Source organism: Carassius carassius, chromosome 46 (genome assembly GCF_963082965.1).
Source record: "Carassius carassius chromosome 46, fCarCar2.1, whole genome shotgun sequence".
Taxonomy (NCBI): Eukaryota; Metazoa; Chordata; class Actinopteri; order Cypriniformes; family Cyprinidae; genus Carassius; species Carassius carassius.
Genome location: NC_081800.1, coordinates 20,566,045 through 20,590,771, shown reverse-complemented (window position 1 = coordinate 20,590,771; position 24,727 = coordinate 20,566,045). Strand labels below are relative to the sequence as shown.

The 24,727-nt window shown below is 36.3% G+C and overlaps 2 protein-coding genes across 7 annotated transcripts; one reads left to right on the top strand and one right to left on the bottom strand.

The window, feature by feature from the left end:
- Positions 1 to 1,536: 1,536 nt before the first annotated feature.
- Positions 1,537 to 7,923, bottom strand: LOC132129441 (DAZ-associated protein 2-like). Its single transcript, XM_059541047.1, has 4 exons — positions 7,728 to 7,923; positions 6,782 to 6,897; positions 6,090 to 6,341; positions 1,537 to 3,201 (listed from the first exon to the last, which is right to left on the bottom strand). The coding sequence occupies exons 1-4, from the start codon at positions 7,738 to 7,740 to the stop codon at positions 3,073 to 3,075; spliced, it is 510 nt and encodes a 169-aa protein (XP_059397030.1). The 5' UTR covers positions 7,741 to 7,923; the 3' UTR covers positions 1,537 to 3,072.
- LOC132129440 (POU domain, class 6, transcription factor 1-like) lies at positions 6,921 to 23,097 on the top strand. Of its 6 annotated transcripts, none has more exons than XM_059541042.1 (12): positions 6,921 to 7,070; positions 12,083 to 12,213; positions 12,568 to 12,612; positions 14,319 to 14,502; positions 14,725 to 14,840; positions 15,787 to 16,012; positions 18,341 to 18,534; positions 19,728 to 19,847; positions 19,977 to 20,195; positions 20,695 to 20,830; positions 21,057 to 21,225; positions 22,401 to 23,097. In XM_059541042.1, the coding sequence occupies exons 2-12, from the start codon at positions 12,160 to 12,162 to the stop codon at positions 22,744 to 22,746; spliced, it is 1,809 nt and encodes a 602-aa protein (XP_059397025.1). In that variant the 5' UTR covers positions 6,921 to 7,070; positions 12,083 to 12,159; the 3' UTR covers positions 22,747 to 23,097. The 6 variants fall into 6 exon arrangements, with proteins under 6 accessions (XP_059397025.1, XP_059397024.1, XP_059397026.1 ...); XM_059541041.1 differs by lacking the exon at positions 6,921 to 7,070 and adding an exon at positions 10,126 to 10,485; XM_059541043.1 differs by lacking the exons at positions 6,921 to 7,070; positions 12,568 to 12,612 and adding an exon at positions 10,126 to 10,485.
- The last annotated feature ends 1,630 nt before the right edge of the window (positions 23,098 to 24,727 follow it).

Genomic DNA, 24,727 nt, shown 5'->3' with positions numbered 1-24,727 from the left:
TTAGGATTGTGATTGACAACAATATAATCCATAATCTCCAATCTTGCCTTGGACTAAATGTGGATTGGTAGTGATTGGTCATTTAGTCAAACATTTGTCCTAACCTGGAGATAAACCTCTGAATAAACAACTCCGCAGACAAAAATATAAACATGAACCATTGAAAGACATAATACAACACAGATTGTCAAAATTCAAAATAGTTTTATTCTAAATTTTGTTTTATACTTAAGGTTTAGTATAAAAAAAGTTAAGTGCACCACAATTTCATTGGAGACCATTTTGTCATGTAGCAAACTAGGAAGGACCTCTGTTCCTTGATGCTGCAGTATGCATCTATTACAACCCATCACAATCTTTTAATATTATATATATATGTAGAAAAAAAAATCAAAAGGGTTCCCTGAACTGCAGTGCCCACATAAACGTATACCATCCATGACTGTCATGGTATTGAGGCTCAAGATAAGCAGTGTATCTGCTACATTGCATACACAAAAACACGGTGCCACATGCCATGATAAAATGCTGCGCTAAGATGGAAACAGGAATTGAGTTCTGAAAGCTTTGCCCTCATGTTTTTTGCCTTATTTTCCTAGCGAAGTAAGAATAAATGAAATGAGTTTTAAATAAGGAATGACAAAGTCAGGTTAGGAATAAATGTGAAACTACCAGGTCAGAAGTTCCATACTAAAATAGAAACCTACATCACAGAAAATGATAGAAATGGTGCTAAGGCAATGCCAGCACTCTTGGCATGTTTTTTTTCCCCAACATAATCAAAAACGTTTTTCCTTTATTTGCAGAGAGAAAATCTACCTGAATGGTCTTTTGTATTCAAATGGGCAAAACCTTTAGAACTGTACTGAAGAGTCGGATACCCAGTGATATATGTAAAGCTAAAAAAAATGTGCCAGGCTAGTAAAAAAATTCCTACTTCTTTTTGTTAATTAAATCATAAAATATGTATGGTTTAGAGATAAAATAATTGGATACCAGTGAATGTGTGGAGAATAAATTTGAGTGAGCATTTATAAGCATTTCACCTCTGTGCTATCTAGCAAAATAAGCAGCATTATAGATTTACAGTCACATTTAACACATATGACTGCTACGGAACTTATGTGTTGTAGTGTGGAAGAAGAAAAGGCTGCAATTAAATTTATTAGAAGCGAAAAAAAATAGGGGTGTACGATAAATATCGGCCGATAATTAATGTGCATCTCGTCAGTAAAGCCGGTTCTGTAATCAGCGGTAAATTCCATCAGGTGCGTGATTTCACATAGAGCAGCTGTTACTACACAGAGCCGTTGTTAACTGACAAGCTGCACAAATCCACACCGATATTGAATTGCTCAGAGAAACGGCTATACTGACAAGATGCACATTAATTATCGGCCGATATTTATCATGCACCCCTAAAAAAAAAAAGCAGTGGTGACAACTGCTGGTGTAACTCAGTGCATTATGTGAGGTTGTCCTTTTTTTTATCAGGTAATGTTAATGCGAAACATTTCTTAAACACATTACAGATGAGAGAGAGAGAGAGGAAAACTTTAATCCCTTGCGAAACATTTACAAATCAACACCACAATTTCTCAGCCGTTGTATATGCTGCTACGTATCACCGCACTGCTTTGAAAAATCATCAATGCAGCAACAAGTATAACTGACGCTATTTGTATTTAAAAGCATATGTACAAAAGAAAGCTGCAAAAACATTTCAGAATTGGTTGACAGTGCACATAAATTAATTTTGTAGTACTCCTAAAATTTTTTACAATGATAACACTTTATTAAGAACAAAACTACTGAAAAGTGCATGCAGAAACATCAAGATGCAACTAGGAAACATTGATATATTTTTAAAACACAAACCCCTAGAAAATGCAGTCACAGCAGTCTTGTGCTCTGCCCGGAAAGCAATCACCATCATCTAAATATGATGTTTGTTTGTTTGTTTATTTCAGAATGAATCTGTTTGCAGATGTACTATGACAGAAGACTTACAAAAAGCAAAAAGCTTTTAGTGCATTCTTGTCCAGATCTTTGGTACAAGCAGCCTCCCAGAAAAAGAAAAAAAAGCTTGATGTGCCAAACCATTTAAAATACTGAAAATGAATGGTCTCTTGATTGAGCCCTGACCTCTGTAAATAGCTTTACCTTTGTGGAAAATGCCTAAAAAGTTTGTGTAGAAGCACATATAGCTGGAACACACATAACACGCGCTAAACAAGGTGAAACTGCTATACGTACAGCTCTGGGTATCCGACATTGGAGGGAAAATATATAGAAAAAAAAAAAAGACTTTTCTCAACCAGTTTAGTTAATCTTGTTCACTCTCTCTTTTACTGCATTAGGGTTCATCCATTTGTAAATTCCTTTGCTTTTAAATAATGGTGCAGTTTTGGCACCTGATAATATTTATATAAGCTTGCCCAAAGGTACAATACGCCGCCGCTGTTTGAATTTGTAAACACACCTGTCTCTTTGATAGTACTTAAATCTGCATTATACATATCTGACAAGACCTTAATAATGATACGAATGAAAGATGTAGATAAGCATACTATTCAAAGAGAAAGTTTCAAGTGCATAGCTACTTTACACAGATGATCAAACTGACTCTCGGCAGTTCTCTTGGCATGATCTCTGGCTCAAGAAGACAACCAAAAACTAGAAAATGTCTTTTAAAAATGCAGTTGTAAGAGGTACGCCAGTGTCAATAAAGGAAAAAATGGCCTGGTCTTCACCTTAAAAGTTGTATACTTTTAAATTATGGCAAATGTATATATGATCACTAGAAGTTAAACCTACAATTATCGTGCACTTTTTAATTGTGAATACACAATAATTGTGTTATACATTATATAACTGTGATATTACACAATTATACCAATAGCGGCGTACTGTACCTTGAGTAAGGGGCTCTAAAACATTACATTCCATTAGATTAAATCAGTATTGTGGCTTAGCCAAGCAGCCCCAAGGGAGGCAGGGGTGGGAGAACAGGTAAAGGGAACCAGGAGAAGGAAGGAGGGCTTCGGTCCAGGCCCAGGGGGGTGCTCACTGTTACCAGATGGTGTAACCGCCGCTGGAGCCACCCATGAAAAAGTTGCCCTTACGTTGTGTCATCACAACATTTGCACCTTGCATGGCTGCCATCTGAGCCGCGTTAGGGAGGTGTCCAGGAGGTGGAGGCTTGAATATAAAGAGAAATATGTAAATCAAACACATATTTCATCAGCTACCTTTTCAGTTATGTCTATGCCAAGAGAAAATTGTGAAGTCATGACTTAAAGGATCTCAGAACAGACTGAACATACAAGGAATTTCTCACTGAATGTTGAGTTGAAGGAAAAAAGGTAAAGAAGTGTGGGAGGAAAAACTTCACATATTGTGGCATTTTTTTTTATTTATATGTAAACTAGTTTAGGGCAACCTCCTACTTATTGTTATTAATATACTTACTCCTTTTTTTTTTCCAAAGTTTTTTTTCTTACCGCCCAATGTGACGTGTCAACACTGTCAGATATGAAAATATTTCTTGTCAAAAGTTCTTCCGAAATATTGACAAATTCACTTCAATGAAAACGAATAACTAATGTGTTCATCTCTTTTTTTTTTGTCATCACCAATTTTACAGGTTGACAGCTGAGTTTCTGATTTTAATGGCTCGCTCAAAATGAGGGAAATAATCAAAAAATACCAAACAATTTTTTTTACAATTTGGGTGATGGTGCTAACATATCATGATGACATTAAATGCAATTATCTTCAATACCTAATAAATATATATTTACATAATAATAATAATAAGCAAAATTATCAAAAAATATATAAACAATGTAGTTTTTAACCAACAGCTTCTTTCTCTGATTAACTTAGAAGTGTAAATGATGGACGTTTTCGAAACTATTAGAAGGTAAAACTGTAGGTCATGTTTTGTCCCACATCTCAATAAATCATAAGGAACTGCCACTGATATTGTTGTTCATTCAAATAGGTCTTGATCCTCCAACATAAACTGGATTAGGCTCAGGCCATCCAAGATATATAGATAGTTTGTTCACTGAAAAAGAATTGGAGAAATTTAGCATTTCATTACTTGCTCAAAACCTTGTTCTGAGAGTTGAGTACAAGAGAGTTCAAAAAGCTGATGAATGATCACAGTCCATCAGGTGACATCTTGTGTAAATCTGCATGTTTATAAGAAAAAAAAAAATCTTCAAGATGTTTTAACTAAACCATCACATCTGACAAAAATACGATGCTAATTTCATCCCGTTGTCCTCTCACATCAAAATCCGCAGATTTATTTGTTTCTAGTTTTGTTGTAAACAGATTCGGCTTGATCTGTGCGTATTTCTCTCTTGATTGAGACAAGATTACTTTTTCACTGAAGGCATTATAAATAATTATGGACTCCTATTTAGCTAGAAGTAGGGGTAGGCGATATTACCAAAAACTTATCACATTAGAAGTCATTTTATTTCACGTTAATGGTATATATCACAATATAATTTTTGCTTTAAATAAGAACCATAGAAATTTCATAATTCTTGTCACCCGTGTCAGTATCACAAAAAAACGAAGATTAGAGTGAAGTGAAGATAAGTAAATACAGCGATTAAATAAGAATAAGAAACTAATTACAAGCAATAGGACTAAAAACTACAGTAGTGGAAAGGGCTGCACTATGTGTTGTTTAAGCATCGATATCGCGATGTACGAATCCACGATAGTCACATTGCAGGATGTGCGATGTAGGCTGTCGTTGTTGATCCGTTATTCATTAACTGTACGGGCCAGCTGCTCCCCGGCCCTTGACGAATGTGATTCGTAGATTAATTGTACAGCTTAACCATCATAGAGTGAAAGTTTTGACAGGGCAGAGAGAGAGACAGCGCGCACGAGAGAGAGAGATAGAGAGAGAGAGAGAGAGAGAGAGAGAGCGCGCGCGCGCGGGAGAGAGATAGAGAGAGAGAGCGTGCGTGAGAGAGAGAAAGAGCGCGAGCGAGAGAGAGAGAGACAGAGGGCGAGAGAGAGCGAGCGCGCGAGGGAGAGAGACCGCACGCTCACCGTCTTCAAACAACACGAGCGCTGTCTTGCTCTCTCTCCCTCGCGCATATTAATCAATTGACACGACGGTGTCGATTTTTAAATCATTTAAAATGAGAATGTAAGTGTGCTCACCCCATTTTTGTTTGTAAGAAAAAATTTGATTAGATTTCATATCGCAATATATATATCGCAGAAAAATAAAATATCGCAATGCCATTTTTCCCCAATATCGTGCAGCCCTAGTAGTTGAACATAATTAAGAAATACTACATACATAGTATAAAGTAATCAAATGTATAAAAACTGCATAATCTTCGCTGTGTAAATTAAATGTATATTTCTTGTTATTAAAGTTGCAAAAGTGATTTAGTCAAGAGCAGTGAGAGATTTTCTCTCTTTTGCTTATTAATGGTTATCTTATTACCAGCTGTTTGATTCACTTTAGACATAAATTACTGTGTTTACGATACTTGCAAAGATGGGCATTTTGACACACAAGTGTGTGTATTTAACCTTTCAAGACCTATAATAACGTTCAATACTCCTGCGCTCTATGAGTTTATGCGCATCTCTGAGTATGCATGTGCATAATTAGTTAGAGTATAGCAAAATTAGTTCTCTTTCACTGCTGACTGCATTTCAACTGATTAAAATCACATGTTTTTAAACCACAGTGCTTAAATATGCATGCAAACGATAAGCTTTTCACTTCACAAGAGATTAATTGATGGACTGGAGTCATCTGCTTTACTGGTGAAATATTGTGATGTTTTAATAAGCTGTTTGAACTCTCATTCTGATGGCACCAATTCACTATAGAGGATCTATTGGTGAGCAAGTGATAGAAAGCTAATTTTTCCCCCCGAATCTGTTCTGATGAAGAAACTAACTCATCTATATCTTGGATGGCTTGAGTGCAAGTAGATTTTAAGGAAATTTTCATTTTAGGGTGAACTATTGCTTTAATTGTAGGTTGCTAAATATAAATGCATTTTATTTCCTGGATGTGTATTGGGAATACTCACAGGAATGGAAGTACTGGTGCTATGCCCAAAGCGAGCTCCAGCATCGAATCCACCATCCACCATGACGGTGGAACCAGGGGGGTACACGGGCCCCATCTGATAATATGCCATTGGGACACTGGGGGCCATGGCCCCCATTGGCACAGACTGAGCATGCATGGGCATGTACATCTGAGTACCAGGGTAAGCTGAGGTCATTTGGGGCATCTGTCCATGGGCTGGGGGAGGAGCCATATACCTGGGCTGATAAACCTGCGAAAGGGTAACATACACAAAGTGTAAAAATCGTAAATTATAGTAATTTTTTTTTAAAAAGTTTAAAAATTACAAAAAATTAATCAAGTTAATTTGCTATAAATCTAGCATACTAGATAGAATACCTCTTTCTTCTGGGAGTTTCATGCTGACTAACTCATTGCTAAAATTGTCTTTTTCTGTTTGAGTGGCAACACTTACATCACAACAAATGATTCATCAAGCGCAATTTCCAAAAATGATTCATGTTCTCAGAAGAATCTTTAACATGCTGTCTTGAGTAAGGGAGCATACATTTTTGAAAATGCTTCTAAAGTGCTTCCAAAACATGTTGTATATTTTTTATATAGTACTAGAATAGGAAAGACCCATTTGAATGCTTTAATGAGATACTGAACATTCAGATGAGCAGACGGAGAGTATTTAGCACTGGTAACCTCAGAGTATGGAGGAGGGGCATCTGGATATGGAGACACCTGAGGAGGGACTTGCATAGCAGGCGGGTAAACGGGTGCTGTGCTCTGCTGAGGGTAAACAGTTTGAGGATATGAACCTGCATGGACACCAATGGGGAAAAAAAAAAAGAAGACACACAGTTAATGGTTTAAAATTAATATCACAACAGAATCTTAAATTGATTTACTGTAAAAATAGCCAGCAATATTTTGGTTTTGTACTAAAGATGCTGACCAAGAAAAACCATTGAGCGGTTTTCCTTAAACCAGAGTACACAGGCTTGAAATGTGGATTAAATGGAAAAAATTTAATAAATTGGCTAAAGACTAAAAAAGGACCCAGACGTGTTATTTAAAGGTTTTGTGATATTGAACGAAACAGATATGATTATCGACAAATGACTTACTATAAGAAATATGGATGCGGAAGCGTATGTATTACAATAAATAACATCAAGCCACACAAACAAACAAACAAACGACACAAAAAGGCACGCTAAACAAGACCGCTAAATTACAATAGAAAACAAGACAAATTGTTCTTGAGTGGATACCACAAAGTATATTGATGAAACACGTTTAAATAAGATTAATTAAATGATTTAACTGATGCTGTAAGCGTCTCGCTTTCTCAACGAGGTCACCTTTCTGGTCACGTCATCGCGATGTAGCAGACTAGCTAGTCACCCTTTACCTGTTTTCAATCCAAAACATTGCTAAGTCCGCTAAAATAAGACACTACCGGGTTAAATATAACAGTATCCGTCGGGACACAGTCGATGGCAGATGTTTTTGGCACATAATCGATAAGAATTCAGTATGTAAAATCGTTTGTTATGTAAGTCAGTTATGCTGGCTAACTCCATTGGTAGTTGCTAGGAAGCGGCTAAGCAAAATAGCAGAAGAGCGGAGATGATCGCGTATTTACCTTTGTTGTTCATAGTTCTTCACTGTAGGTAAAATATTCTAGTGGACGAGAAATTCAACAGACCGAATTCGGCGTTTATTTGGCAATAAATATAAGGTTTAGTCAAAGTTCCTCGTCTTTTTTACTCGTTACTTCCTTGTTTTCGTCGGGTTATGCTTTTAGTATATTTGTGTTGGGAGGAGCTACGTCACGCACGCATCAGTTTTTGGACGCCACTCCCTGTTAAAGAGAAACTCGTGACTCATTATCTACAAAACGAAAGTCTCTGTAAGCCCCACTTTATACTATAAAAATAAACGTTATGTTTACAGTATAAAACAACAGAATATATATTAAATTTGACATATTTATATGTAAAATATTTGCATTTACATGTAGGGCAGGTGTCACAGATGGAATATGTCACAAAGTCCATACCTTTCATAGTAATTATATGAGTTTGAGTCAAAAGTCCAGTTACACGATTGTGTGTTTTCTCAAAAAGTGGTTTCATTTCTGTTTCAAACGCCTAGTTCAAATGGATATTGAATCAAAATAAAATACTTGTGTAATCAACGTTGGGTAAACAAGTGAATATAATGAAACTACATAGCCTACATCCAGACAAGGTAGATTTTGACTAAAGGTGCTTTTTCAAGAAAATCAGATGCATATTCTAATATGTGTTTTTAGAATAAGGGGTCCTTTTGATAAATGTCAGTCCAGGGCAAGTTTTTACATGCCGTTTCATGGCCTGGTTTCACAGACTGGGCTTAAATTAAACTAGGATTAAGCAATAGTTCAATTAAGACATTGTAGTAGTTTTTATAAACGTGACTTAAAAAAACATTACTCATGTGCATCTTGAGATAAATCAATGACACTTACATATTTTAAGATATGTCAGAGCAAGTTTCTTTCAGTTAAAACAGCTCAGACATGCATTTTAGTTGGGGACTAGGCTTAAGCCTTGTCTGTGAAACCAGGGCATATGTGATAATTGGATATGCCATTTATTAATTACAGTTCTCTGTAATGACAAGTTTTCATTCTGACTTCTTACCCCATATATTATAGTGAGATAACATGCCCTGCTATTACTCAAGTGTCGACAATTAAGTATGTTGTTTATATGCTGAAGTATTTATTGTCTATCTGCCTAAAAATTTGATGTGAATATTTTTATATTTTACTTTCCCAATAACATTATTATTGACATGAGCATGTAATATGAAATACTGTCTACTCATAAGGTTAGTTAGTATGAAACAATACTGCACACTTGAACCTAAATTAATATTGCATAATTAGACCCTGGGAAGTATGCCAAGCAGAGCAGATGTTTCATTAAGGTTGTTTAATTTAGTTGCAGAATCCAACCCAGTGTATTTTGTATCAGCATTTGAATAGGAATGATGATCCAAATTTTGTCTTGCACTTCTGTGACTAAATTAAATGTAGTTTATGAAATTTTATGGCTGGGCCCACAGGCTCTTTAGGCAGTATAAAGTTGCATTTAGTGGACATCCCTTGTCGGCCCTGCATCTATTCAAAAATAAAACAGAGCAGAATTTGCCAAGGAAACAAGTTTTTTTAATGAACACTTTTGTTTGCAATGTATATGTCTTTATATCAGATGTACATTAGTACATTAGTTGGGGCCTGTATACTGGATGTGAACCTAACTATAGATTCATCTGTATTCAGCAATCCCAGTACTCCTTTGAGCTCCATGGCAATATGCTGCTAATGCATGCAAATGGAAGTGTTTGCCAGCTGGCTTGGCAACAGAGGAAAGACACAGAGTGTGTATAGAGACACTGTGTCTTTTTATAAGCCAGTTCATTATAAAAAAGGGGAAAATGAAACTCTCTAACTACTTTCTAACCACTAGGTCACGACCTCCCCAAGTGTAAGTGTAAGCCACTTTGGGTAAAAGCATCTGCTAAAGGAATCCAGTATTGTTAGTGCTAAAATGCCACATAGAGCAAGTTGTAATAATTGCATTTAATATTTGAATTACCCCTTTTGTTTTCTTTATTAATATTTTATATAGAACCATATAACATGACTGTATTTTAGTGTATTTATAATAGGACAGACAGCTGGAAGGACATGGATGTCAATATATTAAATTCTTAAAAAAATGTCCATTCACATTGTTATTCTAAAGAAACAGAGCAATAGTAATAATATTAATAGTAATAAAAATAATAATAAGCATGATTACAATTATTATGATGATGAACATAATTGTTAATGATAATTATATATATATATGTATTTTTTTTTATTATAGGACAACTTCACTCTGTAGCAATATGACAGTTTGCATCAAGAGTTTGAATAGTGCATTGAAATGCGGTAACATTGTGTACTGTCTCTTTAAGACGGCCATCGCTCTCGTTCTGTCGACCCAGCGCCATTTTTTCAATGCAAGACTCGGCCTGCATAAATTATGTTCATGACGTAGTGCAAAAGAGCAAAATTGTGTTAATTTTTCGGTACTTTTTTCTGCAGATAAGGTTTTACCTTGGCTATTAAGGCACACCTGCTTCACCGGCACGACAGTTAACGGAAAGACGTCATTAAATATTTAGTTATAAAGAGGACCAGCGCTTTCCCGAGCCTCCTTATCAATGCAAATAGCTCTTTTGTGTGCATTCGTAGCGCGCGTCGGAAGCTGTGAGATGAATTTTTAATTATGCATATTTAAAACAAACTGTGGCAAAGCTCGCCGAAGCAGGAGAAATAAAGGAAATACCCCAGCTTTCAGCGGGTAAGTCGTGAATATAATCACAGCTTGCACGTATTTTTGCACAACGCAATACGAACTCGCGGACTCGAAATGAGTTTTTGGTTAATATGCAATGGTCTTAATTAGCATAATTTATATATTTATGATAAAGAGAAAGGAAATACATCAAATGCCCTCCCGTGTCATGGCATATTGGCATGTGAGGAGTGTGATAAGTAGATGAAGTGTGTGTCCCTTGAGGGGAGTTTTTATTGCATTGTGATCGTGTTGGGAGGACTGCATTAGTAACGTTACCTCACAGGCCTGCTTGATGTGAAAATGCGCAAGGCTTACATAATGCTCTATTGTTTTTTTGGATAATTACATGCGCAAATTTATAATGCAAGACACACACCTTAAACTGCACTTGCACAGTTATGACATTCGAACATGCTCGGAAATAATGTACCAAATCTTCAAGAACTGTGTTTACGTTTTTCTGAGGTACCTGGGTTCAACTATTTAAGTTGACAACCTTGAGAGCGGCTGTCATAGACTATGACATGATTATCTGGTTAATGCCTCGCATATATTTACTATGGTAATCATAGTTCCCGCCAAAAGACTAGAGTATTTGCTATACTTAATGTTACTACTGTAAAAACATAATGCATATAATGTATAATGTTATTGAACGACATTGATGGCTATCACATAATTATTGCAGTAACAGCTGTAGAAACAATGGTGTTATAGCAGAAACATTTTGGAAGGGTTAGCTGCTAGTCACCTTCATATTTTAAATGTAAAATATAAAAAAGTAGGTATTCATGTTGTGGTAAGTAACCTAGTAGTTTAAGGCCATTAACTGTGAAGGGCTCTATTGTTATGGTGTATAGTTTTTATTTTATTTTATTTTTTTTAGAAAATTATGAAAGGTCCCTTTTTTTTCTAAATTATTTGTTAGATTTAATTGCACTCAATCACATAGCAGTTTTTACCTTAACTTAACTCAACGTTTTCCTTCCATGTGAAGTATTTGTGATTGAAATTAGATGTTTGTCAGATTTAGTTGCACTTAATATATTGTGCATATTTATTTCTTACCTTTATAACCTAAAACCGATTTTTTTGTTTCATATTATGTATTTTTAATAGAACTATTTTTCCGATTTCTTACATACTTTGAAGTATTTCTGATTAAAATGGGATTTTGTCAGAATTATTTGAGTTTAATCACATTTTTTGATTTTTTTTACCTTTTAACAATATTTAAAATAATGCTCTTACATATTGTAAAGCATTTCCAATTGAAATGGAGTATTCAGTGATTAAAATTGTAGCACAGGACTTCATTTTATCTAGGAATTCCCTGAATTGTGAAAAATTGTCTGTAGTAGGTGGTTGCAGGGAAGGGGCTGAAAATATAAAAGCTCTTGATGAAAAGTAAATGTTAAAGTTGTTTTGTAGGTAGAGCAAGTTATTACATTTTGGAATGACATGCTCTGATGAGTCATTTGCAATAAGAGCAGGAATGTGTATTAAGGAGGTAAATGGGGTCAACTTTCATGTCATGGTGAGTTTATTCTTCGATTACTGGTATCTAGTGCTGACCAGCTTATTTAATTTTTTGTCTCAGGTGGTACTGTGGAGCTGGTAACATCCCCTTCAACCACTATGCAGAATCAGTGATCTCCTCAGAGCCTAGACTTCATCATGGACACTGAGGATCTCCCTGCAAGCAATGCGCCACTCACTGTCAATGAACAGGTATTCCTGAGTCAAGTCCTAATTTCCATATGTTTCTCACTACTTACATGAAGTGTAACAGATTGCAGACACAACAAAACACGGATGTACCTTAACATTTCATCACATATCCAGCCTCATCCCCTACGTGTGTGAGTGTTCAGTCTACATTCACAGCACAAGCAATCCTCTTCCGGTGGTGAGGTGTTGACAGAAAGCATTGCTTGTGCCAGTTTTTGGTCAGACGCTCTTGTTTGTTTGCTGTACTCATGTCACTTGTGTCCTTGTTGGGTTGGTTCTTTGTGTCCTAATGTGTGCTTGGCATCTCTGTTCTCTTTAGCCATTCACTGTCTGACTGCAGAAGTGTTTTCTCAGCTTTTAGGTTCCTGCACTTTGAAATTCCCAGCACAAGACGACCAGGTATGCACCTTTTCCTGCCTCTGTACTGCTCTCTGTGCTGCGCTGAGCTGAGCTTCCATCTCTGCCTGAGCCCTGCATTTGCACCTGTGATGCTTCTCTGATCTCGACTGAAACATGAAATGTTCTTAAAACAAAAGCTCATCGTTCTGAAAAGCAAGGTGTACACTGATTGGCCAGCTTTTCAGTGAGTTATGATTGGCTGAATACCTCAAACGTGAGACGGAAATGTTTCGTCCCTTACTATACTGTGATGCCTTGTCTCAGCACGACGAGACAACACCAATAAAACCCATTACAAACAAGGCATTTGTGGCATCCAGTCAGGACATAATTACTGATTAAAATATAAACTGTGTTTTTTACTTGTTGCTTTGCATTGCGCCGCATAAACATAAAACCAAGTCTGCATTTGTGTTCAGAGAAACAAAAAACTACAAGCGCTGCTCTACACTGCTCAAAACTCTTGCAAATTCTTTAATTATGAAAACGTACCTACAGGCTGTGAGTCAGAAGCGCGAGACTGTCCTTGCACAGTTGGAACTGCCCCACTTTAAAGAATCAGCCTTTGTGCACATCCTTCTCAGGATCAAGAAACTGTCCTCTGTAAAATACGCTACACACATCTGAATATTTGGGTTGAACTGTTCTGGAACCGTGTTATAAATACAGCTTAACCACTGATTTCTAGTTGTGTCCTCTTTTGGAAGGCCAAACAAAGTAGTTTCACTTTCACAACGATACACACAGCATCTCCACGACATGACTGCTGTGGCAGCATCAATACTACAATGAGAATAAAAGTTACGCAGCCTTTCTTTGCATGAACATTTGGGCGGTGCTATGAAAATCTTCCCACATCGTGATGTAGACATTTGGGGGTGTTTAAACTAGGTGTTTTAGGAGACTTTTATAAAGAATATCCCTTTGGGTTTGGAACTTTAGTCTTTGGAACTTTAGGTTAACTTATCTATGCACTAACAGCCTGTAACATTCCAAAGAGAAAGGAAAACTTGAAATTGCATCAAATGACCCCTTTAATCTCTGCAAAAGCTTTGAAATTGTGACATGCAATAATACAATAGAATTTAAAAGCTGCATTTATGTGTTCAAAAATACATTAAAAACAGTAATATTGTTACAATTTAAAATGACTGTTTTCTATTTTAACAGTTTAAATAATGATGCAAGTTATTTCGGGATTACTTGATAATTAGAAATTTCAAAAGAAACTTTTAAACCGTAGTGTCACAGTTGGATAGCAAAATTAGCTTGGGTTTCAAAGGCTCATGTTGACAGCAAAGTTGACATGTTCTTCATGGGAACCTATTAGCGTATTTGAGCATCTTCTGCTACTTGTTCTTACCTAATTGGCTTTTTTCAAAGTACTGAGCCTCTTGTACAGCTGTTAAATGCAAGTATGGCTGGGCGATATTGCAAAAACGTATGTTTTACAACTTATGTATGTTAACTGATATCTTTAACCTTTATTTAATAAATGAACCCAAGGAATAATGAGATGCCCTGCAGCAGTTCCATGCTCTTTTGCTCAGCAAACATCACTAATAATTTAATGTCTGAGAGATCAGAATATGCACACAGGTGTGAACTCATCCATAACAGACCATGATCTATTTTCATCTTGTCAACACTGCGCCTCATAACTCCGGACAGGAGAGCATTTATAACCTGTTAACCCCTTCTTCCAGGTCATTGTCATGTCAGGACAGGAGACCATCCGTGTGTTGGAAGTGGAGGTGGATACAGCCTTGTCCTCTTCGGGGACTGATGGGAAGGCAGAGTCAGGGGGCGAGGAGGCTGCTGTTCATATCCTAGATGCAGCTGAGGAGGCTCCATTGGAAAGTCCAGTAACCACAAACACCACCACAGCTGGTGAGACTAATCAAATTGACTGATATAAATAGCCATATTAGTTTGGTATCATAGCAACCCAGTATTCAAAGCCACCACCATCAAAGAGGCATTTAGTAGCATATTAATGCATGGCTTGAAATAGACATCACCATTTGTTATGTTTTTCATGCTTGGAAATGTCCTGGATTTTCTTTTCTTTTTTTTAAAGGTTTCAGCAAATTTTTCTCTCTTTGCATGTAGTGTCTCTGGAGGTCTCAGCACCTGCAGTCCAGACCGTGGTCTCCAAAGCCCCCATCAGTGTGTCACTGGTCCAGCCTCAGTCCAGCTTACCCATCACTGTCCAGGCCTGCCCACAGGTGAACTCCATTTTCCTTTTTTCCCCCATTTTAAATTTTAGTATGACTTTCAATGTCATTTTTGCGTCAAGCGCTCTGGTGGTCATATCTGAATGTACTCATGGATGTTCATGTTCCTAACTTTCTGAACGAACATTAACAAGTGATCTAATATGCATTATGTAGTGCAAAAATTGTATTTAACGACATGATAAAATGCACGTTTTACATAAGAAAATGTGTTTATATAAAATTGAGACATGGGTGAGGGATGCCTCGTTCTGTAAAGGTTAAAAACACCTGCTTTAAATGAAGTAATTTTAGTAACATCCTCAATTGAGCAAATCAGTGTTATTATTATTTTATTATTATTTGTATACCATTTATAATATTTATTCGTATTTTAAATTAGCTTTTGTTTTTGAAGTGTATATTGTTATTTTAGTCTTTTAGTATTTATTTATTTTTGTTATGTTTAATGCATTTTTATTTAGCTTTAATTTGTTTTAGTTTTAGTTGTTGTAATTTTAGTACTAGACTACATGACTTTTTTTTGCATGTTTTTTTTTAAATATTTTTTTTACAGTCTGGATGAGTTGACACTAGTTGACAAAATTCAGCACTCTGTGGATTTGAGCTGATTGATTTCCATCCCTTTATTTGAAATCTTTTATATTTTTTAACCATTTACAAAGTTGGCTAGTGCATGATGCCTTGTGTTTTAAAATCGAAAAACAGCCTATTTATTTTATTAAGTTGCCAAGGTGAAGATTAAATCAAAGTGTTTTCCATCTGATGCTTATATTTAATATTATTTCAGCTTTTTGACATAAAAAAACTGATTCACAATAGTTTTAGGTGACAGTAACAGCATTGGTGCAGAATGTGAGCAAAATACCTATGAATGTCAAAACATTTGAAAAACCTTTCTCAGAATAATTAAATCTATATGCCATTACACCGCCAGGTCCTGACTCAGGATAGTTTGGCCTCTCTGATGACCAGCATGCTTGCACAGCAGGGTTCTCTGGGTCAGCCCCTGCTCATTCCTCTGAGTATGGCCGGGTCTGTAGGGGGTCAGGGGGGTCTGGCAGTGCTCACCTGGCCCACCGCCACTGTCGCCACCCTCCCTGGTCTTGCTGCAGCCAGCCCTGCCGGAGGACTGCTGAAGCTGCCATTTGCAGGACTGCAAGGTAGTATGCTCATTAGGCTTGCTGCGATAGACGGTGCTGAAGGTGATACCATTGTTAAGCCGTAACACAGGTTACATCACTTGCCCACCGTGGCACCCTACCCCCACCGTTGTTTTCATTTTTTTTATAGTAATAAAAATAATTTAGTTCAGTAAAAGAACAGACACTACAATTAAAAACTGAACGCGGCTCCTCAATGCAGCGTGCCGAGTGACAGTCACATCACAGATCAAATTTTATTTATCCAGTCGAGCTGTCTAACAAGAAGAGTGAGGTGAGACAGACAAGATGATGGCGGTTGATTTAGTTTCGAAACGTAATGCAAAAGCGTCTGTTTTGTAATATTTTTGATTTTGAAAAGTCTTTTGACTTTTGCCGTCTAAGGTGATTTTGGAAGGTTTTTTTTAAACATTTGTTTCCTATTTAATTGGTTCCACATTTTGCTTATTTTTGCTTTATTTAAACTTTGTGTAATTATTTTATTTGACATCAAAGTGTATGCCGGGCCTCCAAGCTTTCTTATTCATCTTGCTAATAAACGTCCTACGTTTCTTATTTATTTGGTTATATATATATTATACATGTTTACTTATTTCCAGTTTTGTATACTTATTTAAAGGTCCCATGACATGGATTATTTTCTTTTCTTTAAATGCTTTTTAATGTTTCCTTAGGTGTACTTATATTGTTAGTATGATTTTTACATTTAAAATTTAGAAATAAAAAGCATTTTTATATCCTGATAATAGCCCTCTGGCTTGAATGCTCTGTTTGAAGGGGCGTGTCTGCTGTGAGACTCCGAGTAAACGACAACTGTTGTGATTGGCTGACATCTTTGCATTTGAAATGCGTATTACATGTGGAACCCCTCTCAAATATATATATATATATATATATATATATTTACTATTACAGCTGTCGAGATTAACGAATCGTGGATTTGTTGATTATATAATTATTTTTTCGATCTTGTCCCATCACATGAAAGGCTGCAGTGATGAGCATTGAGTAGACAGAGTCTGTTTATCGCATGAATGCAGTCATCTCGTCATTATTGCAACACGTTTTCTCTCAAAAAATGCTTTCACCACAACTAACAGCAAACACATGAATACAGTAAGAGCTCCGTTGTGCAGCATAACAGCATCATTCATTGTAACAGCAGTTTAGGCAAGAGTGCAGATGTACTCGCGATGTGTGAGAGCTCCGAAAAAAAGGGAGCGTTCTTTGATCGCTCTCTGTAGTTAAATCACAATTTAAATAACAGATTTGGTTCATGCTACTAAGAGAAACAACATGAAGTTGATCGTTTAGTCACTGGCTTGATTCACTGATGCATAAACAGTATTAAACGATTTAGAAAGAAAGTCTGTGTGAACTTGAATAATTAGCTACACATCAGAAATCACTGATCACAGATCAGGCATTAATGAACAGGGTTACTCACTGTTTGTGGCGGTGCTGTCGAATCCATATCATAAAAGTCTGTTTGTAACGCCTGTGCTGACATTGCGACTGAATTATATGTAAATATTTGGGCGGGCAAAGCAGAGAAAGGGGAGGTAACATTTCTCCTTGCAACGTCACAAAGAGGAGATTCCAGATCAGCCCGTTTGAGCTTCCATTTTCTCAAAGGCAGAGAAAGATATTAAAATCTCGATTTACACCGATTAAAATTTCTAGAAACTTGGGGACCATATACAGGCTAGGGGAACTCATTATAATGTTAAAAAACCTCAGAAAGGGAAATTTTCATGTCATAGGACCTTTAAACTTTATGCAAGTTATTTGTTATTTTATATTAGGCATAGCCTAACCTATAGCATGGTCTGTTTATATTTGTTTTGTTAATAAAAGTTATATGTTTTATATATAGGCTAAAGGGTGTTTGACATTGTATTTTGTTATTTTTGTATTCAAGCAGTTGATGCCGAATTGCCACTAATTCAACGAATTAAGTGAAAGTAAAATGCGCAAGGCGTTGTAAGATATTTAAAAGTGAAGGAAAGTGTGCAAAAGAAGGAAAATTCAAATGAGCAAGCAATTGCTTTACGCTGAATTGCTGCTATTTGAAAGTGAAAATAAAATGTGCACCCCACTTTTAAAAGCTATTTAAAAGCGAAGAAAAATGGGAAAATTTCTTCACTATAACAACCCTGTTGTCTGGAATTAAATTTAAAATACATGGAGTAAGGGCAGCATTTGATGTTTATATGAAATGATGACTTGTTTAGGCTAGTCAGTATTTCATGATAAAATTTTAATGTTACAATGTGTTTTACTGAGGAAAGAAACTCCGATACAACAGCTTGTTTTTTTCTTTTCCAGCTGCTACTGTGTTGAACTCTGTCCAGACGCAGCTGCAGTCACCTGCGCAGGCAGTTCTACAGCCCCAGATCTCTGCTCTGCAGCCAACCCAGACCACAACAGCCACCACTGCGTCTGTTGTTCAGAAAGTGTCAGAGCCCAGTGCCTCAGTCGCAACACTTCAGACTGCAGGCCTGTCCATCAACCCTGCTATTGTGAGTAGAGAGCACTTCTGTTGTGGATACAAACATGTATTTGGGTTTAATTGTATCATATATTTGAAAAATTGAATTTTTAAGACATTTGAAATAGGAATGCCTAATATATTGCAACAGTTTGGGGTACTAACTGATTTTAAAGGTTTTATTGTCTAGTATTCGATATTTGAGATGTAATTTCTTGAATATAGCATTCATATCAACAATTCATCTTAAAAATGTTTTGATTTTAGCTTTTATTGTAAAAATTTTTGCAGACGAAATAATATAGATTTTATTTAGGCCTATATGTTAAAGTTTTAGTATATCAGGGCTGATTACTAACAATTATGTTTGAGTACTTCTGTTAAGACAGTGGTTCTCAATTCCAGTCCTCACGTCCCACTGCTCTGCATATTTTGCACGTTTCTCTTTAACACACCTGATTCAGATAATCAGCTCGTTAGAAATGAACTCCGTGCATGAACTGTTTTTCAAATGTGCATTGATCCCTACTCCCTGAGCAGGGGAAATCAGTTGAAGTTTACCTCACATCGAAACATTTATTCACTGATTTGTGCTGTGCAGCGTCTTTAAACATGGACAACTGTGACATCATATACCTCTGTAAATCAATACAATTTAAATTCACGTCTTGCACACTTCAATGCACTTTGATTGGAACATATAGCTACGTTCGCTTCGGACTGGAATCATGGCTGAATATCCTGTGATGTCCACTTCGCAGGGCACTTGAGTTCGAATAGAACAAATGTCTGAAGCGCTAAGAGAAATGTTCAAAATGTGCAGAGCAGTGGGGCGAGAGGACTGCAATTGAGAGCCGCTGTGTTAAGGTGTATAGATCTTATTACTGTGGAGATTGACTTTGTTTTATAAACCATAATAATAATATGAATAATGATAATCATTAATATGATTATTAGCTGTTGTTGTTCATTATTTATTCATTATTCATTTTTAGATTTTATATCTATATATATATATAGATATATGTATGAAGAAGAAAAAATTTCATAAATCATATGCAAGCTAGAAAAATTAGAAAATCTTAAACCTAAGCTCATCTAAAACCTCTTTTGCTGTTTTACAAGAAATTGCATTTACTTTCAGGAAACGCATATAGACTTACATTACTAAAGATAACTGTTTAATGAATTTAGTCTAATCAAATTATTATTTTTATTTTTCAGATTAGTGCAGCTTCTCTGGGAGCTCAGCCTCAGTTTATCAGCTCTCTAACTACAACTCCCATCATCACCAGTGCTGTGTCTAATGTGACAGGTCAACTCATTACCAATGCGCAGGGCCAGGTTAGTACACATTTAAATGTAAATTTTTGTAATGTACATTACATATTAATTTAATAGACACATTTGCCCTTTACACTTTTTTTTATTTTTATAAATACAAGTCTCATTATATTTAAACCTGTGTTTCAGGTGATCGGAACACTTCCCCTGCTGTTCAACCCTGCGGCAGCTTCTGCGTTACCAGCTCAAGGCCTGCAGGTCCAGACCGTGTCTCCACAGCTGTTATTCAACTCCCAGGGCCAGATCATTGCTACGATAGGAAACGGTCCAACAGCTGCTGCCCCCGCCGCCACCTCTGTCCTCCCCAAAGCCACTGTGCCCCTGACACTCACCAAGACCACCACACCGGTACTGCAGAGCCACCTGTGGCACTTCATTAGTCTGTAAACATACAGTTAACATTTAGTCATCTATGTGGCATTTCTGTACTTTCTAAGCATAAATAATATCCTTTTTTATTATTAAACGTGTAAGAAACCAATAAGAATACACTAGCAACTGTTAAGCAACCATCTAGCAACACCGTAGCATCCATTTAAAAATGCCACATAGGCTCATTGGAAAAATGTGCCTCCAAAAATGTACCCATACTTACAATTCATTGCAGATTCCAGCTGAAATGAGCACTAGTGGCATTAAAAAAACCAACAACTTTTAATCCGGTTCACAAAAATTCATTACATGGGCAGATTATGGATTAATAAAGATTTATTTTCTTACAGAATCTTGCACAATACTATGTTATGTTCTGAATACTGTGTTATGAAGTGTGCAGGTTTTGTACATATGCTCCAGAAAATGTAAAAAGCTTGTCATATTTGTTGATGGACTGTGATTTGTTCTCTAGGGTCCCGTTGGGAGAGTGGCCCCTTCTAAAGTCATCATTGCTCCCCAGCCTCAAGTGGTTAAATCAGTGACATCCCTCACCTCTGCCGGTGCCATCGCCTGTGGAGACATGCCTACCGTGGGGCAGCTTGTCAGCAGTAGGTTTATGTTTCACTGGTACTTCACTGCTTATGTAATGTTTGCAATATTGCATTTACAACTTTCTTCTGTCACATATTTGAATAGAAACAATTCTGTAAGGTGTTTTTAGATCAGATTTCAGTTATGAAGATTGATGTGTCAGTGACTCGGGGGTAAATTACTCATGTTGTTTATGATCTGGAGAGGATCCAGAAGTCCTGATTCAATTTTTGTTTTCATTAGAGCCACAGTCTGCTGTGAACGAAGAAGAGGCCATTAATCTGGAGGAGATCCGAGAGTTTGCCAAGAATTTTAAGATTCGACGGCTCTCTCTGGGGTTGACACAGACTCAAGTGGGCCAGGCTCTCACCGCTACGGAGGGTCCTGCCTACAGTCAGTCAGCCATATGCAGGTTATTCTCTTTTTTATATTTCTTTATTAGTCTCTGTTTTTCTTTACTTGTCTTGTTGGACTAATTGGACCACTCCAACTTCATTTAGATTGTGTAAATTGTGCCATTAAAGGAAGAAAAAGTAACCAGTGACCCATAAGGCTGTTCTTTGTATCCAGCATTGAATCATCGATTATATATTAGGGGTGTAACGGTACTCAAAAATGGACTGTTCAGTTCGTGTCTTGGTTTTTGTAATCACCGCTCTGTACTTTTTTTGGTACAGTGTGGCAGGGGAAACATACATTTCTGAACAGTGAACATATTGTGGCTCTGTCTTCAAATATAATTAGAAAATAAAAACATTTTAATGATGAAAAAAATATTTCTCAGCTAATGTTGTAAACTATTTAGGGAGCCCTATTACTTACACATTATGGTTACAATTAACAGAGGCCAAACTATTACAGTAAATTGGCATGTATTTATAGTTATAATAATCAACACTAAAAAAAAACAAATAAAATTGTAAGCATGTAAATTGCATTTTTTTTTACATGAACTTCTAAAAATAATTATGAAACATAATCATTTACACATTGACTGTCATAACATTAAGGCATTACTAACAGGTTAAGTAAGATATAATGAATACTTTGTAATATATATGCAAATATAGTGCATATATTTAGTGAAATGCTCTTCTCTAGACTGGTGAACTAATGAGCTGTGGACACGGAATGACTCTGCGCAATAACATGAGACATGAGATGTCCGTTCATGTTTATTTTATGCTAATTACCAGTAAAGAGGAAGGGTTGATCACGTTCACTCGTGCTCCACTGCCATTTGAACTGAAGTCACACTAGATAAATGGCATTTATTGTTTGAATCTCCTGAAAAAATAGAAATAATTTAAAATGTAAGACTGTTTCTTATTAAAAGTAACAAAACACAAAGCTTATTGTAATTATTGGACAGGAGGTGCACTATTAAAATGTCTAGTCAGGTTTTATTCATGCATCAACTGAAACAGCGTAGATTAAAAAAAGCAATCTTGGGATTTAAGAGTTGATATTTATTCATTAAAATGGTAAACATCCCTTATATATATATATATCAACCATCAATATCCATTTAATGTCTCACATGCACATACTACACTTCATTATCTTGTCTCTCTCTTGGGTTTCAAGATTTGAGAAGCTTGACATCACTCCTAAAAGTGCCCAGAAGCTGAAACCCGTGCTGGAGCGCTGGCTGGTAGAGGCTGAGCTCTGGAATCAGAAAGGTCAGCAGAACTTGATGGATTTTGTGGGCGGAGAACCCTCCAAGAAGCGCAAACGGAGAACCAGCTTCACACCGCAGGCCATCGAGGTCCTCAACACTTACTTTGAGAAAAACTCCCTTCCGACCGGCCAAGAGATTACAGAGATCGCCAAGGAGCTGAATTACGACCGAGAGGTGGTTCGGGTCTGGTTTTGCAACCGTCGACAGACTCTGAAAAACACTAGCAAGATCAATGTGTTTCAGGCCCAGTAGGGTGACGGTGTGTCTCTTAGATTCCAACAGAAGAACTTTTTGGACGTTGATGTATTGGTGCTAGTTGCAAAATGATTGATATGACTGACTAGCTGTTGTGATGAAGCCAACGGCACTCAAACTGTGTGCAGTCATAGAATAGTCTCAAACAAACTCTTTCTGTTGGTTTTTTGTTTCCGTTATGCTGCATGCAGAGTGACTTTTTGCCGTGCCACCAATTTTCAATGCTAAAATAGCTTTTGGAACTATTTAAAATATTGAAGAAGCTATGAAATCCTGTAGTTGCTGTTTTTATAGATTAAAAGACACGTCATGAACACAAAGGAAAGAAAACGTCCAAAATATTCTCCATTTATTTAGTGTTTAGTGTTTTTTTTTTTTTTTTTTTGTGCACAAACTGTTATTCCTGACCATTAAAATTTGCTTTTTCACTGTAGAAATTACAACTATTGCTTTTGACTACATGTAGTACATTCTTTTGAAGGTTTCATTTGACAGTTTTTTTTCTTGTGTTCATATAGTTTTGCTGTAAACTTTAAGCTATGTGATTGTTCATTGCCTGAGACAACAAACTGGTATTTAATCATTTTAAACTTCAAAAAGTCTGTCTAAGAGGGTGCATTCAGGTTTTTACTTGAGTTTCTATGAGTACAGTGGTTTCCCTGTCTTTGTGATTAAATACTGTAGATGTGGTTTGGTTAACTGACAATCATAGTACTCTGAATCAGAAAGCATGCCCTGCTTTTATGTGGCTAAATCCAATTATTCCATTTTAGCTGTCATCGTCATTTAATATTCAGAGTTGTATGATTTCAACTGTTGTGTCTATCTGTTGATTTAAATAGAAAACTGTATCAAAGATTACAATGACTGACGTAGAATATGTCCTATGGATTTTACGGTTACTGTTTTTGCCATAACCTGTCTAGTTAAGCAGATCGTAATATCAGGAGATGCTATTGAAGAGAGACTTACATCTATATGGGGCACTTAAGAAACATGAACAGCTGAAAGTTTGTTTTAATGTTGACAAGTGTTAAAAGATATTACCACTATAAATGCAATTCATCATAATGAATTTGGATTGTGCTCTCATTTGTACTCTGTCACAGCTATATTCACAGGTCATATGAACCTTTCCCCATTTAGTAAAATTGTCCAGACAGAAATATGTTGTAACATGTTTCACATGTTTGTTCTAAGCTTAAAGCTATATTGTTCTTATGGATCTTCAATATTTATCTACTGGATTTTTATCTTGATTGGTACAGTTCCATACATTTACATTTTAATGTTGTGAAGCAGGAATGCTATTAGACATAGTGTTTTAACTAATGCTATACATAGACTAAACAAGGAAAATAGCAGCATCTGTTCAAAACTTTAATCTGCACAGAGCTTATCGATTTTAAAATGATGCATTTACATATTACAGTTGTATGGTACTCCATTATATTTATTTTGTATCAGTTTTAATGTTTGGCATTAACTTGTTATTTGAAATAAATTAACACTAAACAGACTTCTTGTATTTGACTTGCCAGTCATGATTATATTCATCATACCGACTACTAAGTTCACAAATTAATTCTCAGAACACACAAAAAGTAACCCGAAGACATCAAAGTATGTGGATTAAGTTAATTTTAAATAACTGTACTGACAACTATAAGGTAGTGTGTTGCAAGGAATGTGTTGTAAGCCTGGGTTTTTGGTTGTACTATTGCGGCACTAACTATAGCAAGGCTTTTACCACCATGATACTAGAATCAGAAAGAGCTTTATTAGCAGGTATGTTTACTCATACAAGGATTTTGATTTGGTGAAAGAAGCTTCCACAACTACCATCCATTAACATAAATATGTGTTTTTCAAAATCATATCGTGCTGAATCATGTTTTTCTACATGTGTTCAAAATGATATTTTTCCTAACAAATGCCGTAAATGAAAAGCATGATGGTACTGGGGGCAATCCAAGGT